A 6899-nucleotide genomic window follows, 5' to 3' on the forward strand; every position below is an offset into this window, starting at 1 on the left:
ATGGTGATGGAAGGAGAACTGACTCTGGGTGGTGAACACACAATGCAATATATAGATGATGTATTATAGAAATGTACACTTGAAGCCTATATTATTTTACTATCCAATGTCTCCCCAATAAATTTGATAGAGATAAATAAATAAATAAATAAATAAATAAAAATGTGTATGCATTTAATAACCAAATAGATTCTTGCACCATATGAAGGAAAATATCTCATAGAAGCCCAGAGAAGTGACTAAACTGCTGATTTAGTAACTTTAATGGTCAATGGACATTTGGTCAATAACTAGTTTTGAGCACCTACTGTGTGCCAGGCACTGTTATATGCACTGGGATTAGAGCTCACCTTCTCTCCCAGCTAGGGTCCCGGGGTATCTGTCCAGCAGGGTTTCAGAATTGCTACTCTTCCCCTCCCCAAATGGGAGTGTGCAGTGTGTCCCTGATGAACCACTCAATGTTGGATATGGAAGGAGGCAGATAGCTGGAGTCTCTGGTTCTATGGACTTGCTACTGAGATCCACACATCACTCCTTAGTGGAGTGGAATAGTGGAGGTTATTTCACATCACTCAGATATCCTGACTTTACAGCTTGATGCTGTAATAGGTAGGACTTTGGAGCCATCTCTCTCGGGGAGTGGTGAGAGCATTTTGAGAGCAGGAAGGAGAATGAGCTTAGTTTTGGCAACCTAATTCTGATAGTAATTAGTGTTTTCCACCTATTTTTGGCTTCCCTTCTCCCAGGCCCATGGAAGCATGCCACTTCCCTTCATCCTCTGAACTTAGGCAGAACAGCATGATATGCCTTGTTCAGTGGAAAGTAAATGATAGTGACATTTAAGCTACCATGAGCAGATTTGAACCCCTCACTGACCTGCACGTAGCCTGAGCAAGAAATAAACATTGATTGTGTAAAGACATTAAGGGATGTTTGTCATTATAGCATAACCTGGCCTAGCCTACCCTGACCAGTACACAAGCTTCAGGGGAAGGAGGAAATATCAGCTATGACAATGAAATGTGAGACTTTTTAGCTCCTATCAAGGCAATCAAGTGTCTTGAAAGCTAACTTTGGCAGCAGAAAAAGTAATTATTTTATAAACTCTTTAAACTCTAATTATGTGTTGATATTTAGATCTGAAAATTTCTAGGGTCTAGGTTACTATATGTCAGATAGAGAGCTGAAGTTATAATGAAAATAATAATAATAACAAAAGTAGTGGTGGTAATAATAATAGCCACCACCAGTTCCTTACTACCTGATAGCCTTGTGCTAAATACTTGGTGGATGTTAACTCTTTTACTCTTTATAGCAGGTCTATGAAGTAGATAATATTATTACCTCCAGGGAACTGAGGCACAGAGAGGTTAAGTAACTTGCCCAAGGTCACATATATGGTAAGTAATGGAGCCAGAATTCAAATTTGGGCTCCAGGGTCAGAGTTAAGGTAAGGAAAGAGGTAAGTCATGTAAGTACAGGGTCAGATCCAATCTTTATTTTAAATATTTAAAATATTTAAAGGTGGTCCAAAGGTACGAACTTCCAGGAGTAAAATAACTGAATCATGCGATGTCATGCACGTGGTCACTATAGGTAATAATAATGTATTGCATATTTGAAAGTTGCTAAGAGAGTAGATCTTAAATGTTCACATCACAAGAAAAAATTGTCAAAAACTAAAAAGAATAAAAAAGAACACATTTTGACTTTTTTAAAAGATATTTTTATTGTGGAATTGAGGGAAGGGAACAGTGTTGGGAAATTGGGGAAGGGGAACAGCCAAGTTGTTGTCCTTCAATCTTAATTGTGGGGGGTGCAGTAAGCTCAGCTCCAAGTCCAGTCTTGCAGCTCAGCTCAAGGTGCTGTGTTCAATTAGTTGCGGGTGAGCGTACCCACCATTTCATGCGGAATCGAACCAGCAGCCTTGTTGTTAAGAATGCACGCTCTATCCACTTAGCCATCTGGGCGGCAGTTCAGCTCAAGGTGCCGAGTTCAGTCTTAGTTGCGGGTGGGCGTAGCCCACCATCTAGAGCAGGCAACCTTCTTGTTAGGAGCAAGTGCTCCTACCAGCTGAGCCATCCTGCCACCTGTTGGCAGCTCAGAGGCAGCTCAGCTCTGGCACAGCTCACTGGCCCATGTGGGGATCGAACTGGCCACCTTGTTGCTCAGAGCTCCCACTCTTGAGCAAGCTCTTAACAAACTGAGCCACTCGGCCGGCCCAGAACATTCTGCTCATTGCACAGTTTTTGCAATAATATTTTGACTTTTGAAAATATTACACTAGAATATTATTTAAGTTGATCACTGAGTCTGGGGATGCCCTTTGCTTCTACACCTGAGTGCCTCACTCACCACACTCTGCTAGGCTGGCTGACCTTAAAATCTGATCTTTCGACTTCTGAGTCATGCAAGCCCTTACCATGGAAAAATGGGGGGAAATCCCAAATCCTCCACTCCTAGAGAGAAAGGGACAGGGATGGAGTAGGAGAAATCGGTGCTAACACAGGGGTGTCCTGATGCCCCTTTCCTAGCTGAAATCCAAGAATTGGGAGGCATGATATTAGTTAAGGGGGAGCTGTAGCCAATGGGCCTTTGTCTCCTTCCTATTTAGAACTCAGCCAAGGAGAGCACCAAGAGGCATAGCGCTCTTGGAGGCATCCACAGCAAAGGGACAGTGAAGGGGCGGCCAAGTTGGAAAACGAGGACGCCTGAGTTGGCACCTTCAAGCTGTCCTCATTTCTCAGGGGCGTAGGTGGGGCTGGACGGCTCCACAATGTGCCAGGAGTCCCCTGACTTCTCAGAAGTCATGAAGGGACTTAGCTGAAAAGGAAACGCCATGTCCCCCCTCTACAGCCTCTTGAATGAAGGCACAGCCAGCTCTGGTTTCAGACTTCCACCGTCTTTAGAAATTGCACAGTCTAGAGAACGATCAATCCGTGGAATTCCCCCAGGGACAGCAACCTGGTTATTCAAAGCAGAGTCTGGTCTATCGTAGATACTCTAATGAAATTTTGTTGGATGCATGGATGGATGGATGGATAAAGAATGAATTGTTCTGTAAACCTGAAACTAACAATAAAAAAAATAAATTAAAAAAAAAAAAAGAATGAATGAGTACCTGGAAGCTGAACTAGGGAGTGGAATGGGAAGACTGAGGGACGGGCAACTCCCTGGCCCAAGGGGCCCATTAGGAGTTAGAGGGGATTTCCCTGCACGGGAAGAACTCAAGTCCCCCCACCCCCTTTGCAGGGACCTCCCCACAGCAGGGCGGGGCATGTCCTTGGCAGGTTGAGACAGGCCCAAGCCCTGAAGCCGCGGGCTGAAGTTCATTTCCTGGGTGAGCTCCGGGCGCCCTTGCGCTGCACTGTGGGCTTGCAACTCATGCAGCGCTGGCGGAGGACCACGATGGAGATGGCAGAGGAAGGCTCCTGCACCTACGTGGTGCGCCGCCTGCCCTGGGAGTTCATCCTGCGGGCTGTGTTTGCGCTGCTTCTCTTCGGCACGGTGGTGGTATGCTTTATCCTCTGCAACCAGCATCCCGCACAGCAACACCGGCTCGAGTCTCCTGGGGTAAGTCGAGAAGCAGGGATAAGAGAGAGGCACATCTGTCGCCTGCTGGGGAGCTTGGGGACTTCTAGATGGGGACCTGGCCTGGCGGGGGACAACCAAGAACAAAATTGGAGGCCCTAGAGGGTCCAGCTGGAGCGCAGACTGACTGACTAACCAAAAAAAGAAAGAAAGAGAGAGGGAGAGAGGGGGGGGGAGAGAGAGAGAGAGAGAGAGAGAGAGAGAGAGAGAGAGAGAGAGAGAGAGAGATAAAGAAAAGAAAAACGAAAAGAGAAGAAAAGAAAAAAATCAGAATGATGGATAAAAATCAGCTAGGAGGAGAAATCTGGTTGGGAAGCGACAGCAAAAGATAGAGACTAAGCAGGCAGGTAAGGCAGAGACAAGGCTGCCCTGGGGTTCGGGGCTCCGGGGTAGTGTTGCCCAGGAGGTAAATCCCTGAGGGGATCCCAGGGTGGGCGGCTGCCTCTGGGAAAGGTGCGTCGGACGTGGCAACGACAATGGATGACTCGGCTTTGGTGTTCCCCCAGCAGGCTGACTCAGAGGCTGCTGGGTGCTTCACAAAGCTGGTGGGGTTGGGGGGTGTCGGGGGCTCCAAGGACAGGAGAACCATAGCCGTTCGCCTGCGAGCCCTGGACACCCACCACAGGGAACGCGCGCGGGGGCTTTACAGCGCGCGGGGGCTTTACAGCGGAGAGAGACAGGTGCCCGTGCCTCCTCCCCGCATTATGTCCAGGAAACTAAGTTCTTTTAAGGTATTTTCTTATGCTCCATGCTGGTTCAAACATACTTACTTCCTCTTTAAGAAGTTATTTTAAAAAACATTCACAAGTCAGCCCCTGGAGATGAAACTGCATAGCAGGGTGGACAGAAGAGAGTCCTGATTACCCTTTTCTCTTTTCTTCCAGTGGGACGTAGCTGAGCTCCAGCTGAACCACACAGGTGATGTGGAAGGGGTGGGGTGGGGGGGAGTTCTGGGAGGGAGAGAAAAAGAGTGACAAGCGAGAGAAAGAGGGACAGAGAGAGTGATAGGAAGAAAGAGGAAGGGAGGGAGGGAGGGAGGGAGACTGAGTGAGAAAGAGAAAAAGAGAGAAAGAAGGGGAGGGAAGGAGAAATAGAGAAAGAGAAAGGGAGAGAAAGAAAGAGACATAGAGGGAGAAAAAGAATGAAAGAGAGAGAATGAGAAAAAGAGGGGGAGCAAAAGAGATTGAGGCAGTGTATTTCTGGGTGTGCTAACTTATCCTTTCCCTCAGTCCTTCACACTTGATCTTCTGCCTTGGGAGAGCCAAAAACAACTAAAACCACACTAATAACAATTGCTAGCATTCCTTCATTCATTCCACAAACACAAGTTGAGCATCTACTGTGAGCCAAGCACTACTTTGGCTGCCTCAGTGGGGAAGGGAACAGACAAAAAGCCCTGTCCTCTCATTTTCCTTCTACTGCGGGGGCAATACATAAAAGAGCTGGAAAATTATGCAGCATGCCAAGTAGAGTAAAGCACATATAGTATGTTTTGAAGAAAAATTAAGCAAGAGAAGGGGATCAGCATGCCAGCCTGAGTTTGCTTCGAAAGTGAAGTTCTTAAAGAAGGCATCCCTGAGAAGGTTGTCAGAGCAGAGATGTGAGAGAGTGAGTCATTTGGCGATCCCCTCCCATTCTGTCTGTAACCCTACTCCTCTCAACTGAGTTTTGAGGGCTGTGTTCATTCCATTTCATAGTGCGGGAACCCCTGTTCCTCTTTTTTTCTCTGCACTTACAGCCCAGGCTATTATAACAGCATACCACAGACTGGGTTGCTTATAAAGAACATATGTTTGATCTCACTGTGTCCTCCCTCACCTAGTGGACTCTGGGGTCTCTCTCTCTCTCTCTCTCTCTCTCTCTCTCTCTCTCTCTCTCTCTCTCTCTCTCGCTCGCTTTCTCTCTCTCTCAACTGGGATATAATTGACATATAACATATAGTTTCAGGTGTACAACATAACAATTCAATATTGGTATATATTGTGAAATGCTCACCACAGTAAGTCTAATTAACATCCATCACCTCATATAGTTACAAATTATTTTCTTGTGATGAGAACTTTTAAGATGTACTCTCTTAGCCATTGTCAAATATACAATAGACTATTATTACATAATAATATGTATATAGTTGCCATGCTGTACATTATAACTGGAGGTTTGTACCTTTTGACCCCATTCACCCATTTTGCACCTTCCACCCCTAGCCCCCACCTCTGGCAACCACCAATCTGTTTTCTGTATCTATGAGTTCGTTGGGTTTTTCTTTGTTTGTTTTTAGATTTTACATATAAGTGAGGTCATATGGTACTTGTCTTTCTCTGTCTGACTTCTTTCACTGAGCATAATGCCCTCAAGGTCCATCCATGTTGTATCAAGTGGCAGAACTTCCTTTTATGGCAGAATAATATTCCATTCTATTTAGATATACAATTTACGTATCCATGCATGCATTGATAGACATGGGATCTCTTTTTATACGGGCACTAATCCCATTCATGAAAGCTCCACCCTCCTGACATAATCATCTCCCAAAGGCCCCACCTCCTAAAACCATCACCTTGAGGGTTAGGTTTCAACATAAACATTTTGGCTGTTCAGTCTATAGCACTCAGTTTCCCTAAACCTCCATCTTTCCATCCCACCCTCACCCTCTGCCTCCAGGACCTCGGCAGGACCCCAGGCTGCACTGGCAGGGGGGCCCAGAACTGGGTCGCTCTTTCCTGCATGGACCACAGCTGGACAAAGGGCAGCTCCGTGTGCAGCATGACGGCATCTATAGGCTGCACATCCAGGTGACACTAGCCAACTGCTCCTCCTCCCTGAAGAACACCATGCTGCACAGGGCCACCCTGGCTGTGGGCATCTGCTCCCCCACCACCCGAAGCATTAGCCTGCTGAGACTCAACTTCTACTTCAGCTGCGCTGTCGCCTCTCAGCGTCTGACGCCTTTGGCCCGTGGGGACACTCTCTGCACTAACCTCACTTTGCCACTGCTGCCATCCCAAAATGCTGATGAGACATTTTTTGGGGTTCAGTGGGTGCACCCCTAAGCATTGCACTTCTTTGTCCCAGATTTGTTGGGACACAGTATATTTTTTTCCGTTTTCTTTTAAAATTATTTCTTTAATAATAAACATATATATTTTTTAAAGATTTTATTGGGGAATTGGGGGAGGGCAACAGCGTTGGGGGATCAGGGAAGGGGACAAGTTGCTGTCCTTTTGTTCTTCAGTCTAGTTGTGGAGGACGTTGCTTCACTGGCCCATATTGGTATTATCATTGTGTTCTTCCTGGCTGAGGCAGAT

At 46.3% G+C, this 6899-nt stretch overlaps 1 protein-coding gene across 1 annotated transcript; it reads left to right on the plus strand.

Moving 5' to 3' along the window:
• Positions 1–3352: 3352 nt before the first annotated feature.
• Positions 3353–6688, plus strand: CD70 (CD70 molecule). Its single transcript, XM_019653374.1, has 3 exons — positions 3353–3573; positions 4476–4509; positions 6256–6688. The coding sequence occupies exons 1-3, from the start codon at positions 3385–3387 to the stop codon at positions 6642–6644; spliced, it is 612 nt and encodes a 203-aa protein (XP_019508919.1). The 5' UTR covers positions 3353–3384; the 3' UTR covers positions 6645–6688.
• Positions 6689–6899: the final 211 nt, after the last annotated feature.

Source organism: Hipposideros armiger, unplaced genomic scaffold (genome assembly GCF_001890085.2).
Source record: "Hipposideros armiger isolate ML-2016 unplaced genomic scaffold, ASM189008v1 scaffold_202, whole genome shotgun sequence".
NCBI lineage: Eukaryota > Metazoa > Chordata > Mammalia > Chiroptera > Hipposideridae > Hipposideros > Hipposideros armiger.

What these genes read in the sequence shown, in the direction of transcription:
- CD70 (XM_019653374.1), top strand. Translation starts at nt 3,385, where the DNA reads ATGCAGCGCTGGCGGAGGACCACGATGGAGATGGCAGAGGAAGGCTCC. An exon ending in ACCGGCTCGAGTCTCCTGGG is followed by an intron (nt 3,574 to 4,475) that starts GTAAGTCGAGAA and finishes CTTTTCTTCCAG; the next exon opens with TGGGACGTAGCTGAGCTCCA. An exon ending in GCTCCAGCTGAACCACACAG is followed by an intron (nt 4,510 to 6,255) that starts GTGATGTGGAAG and finishes CTCTGCCTCCAG; the next exon opens with GACCTCGGCAGGACCCCAGG.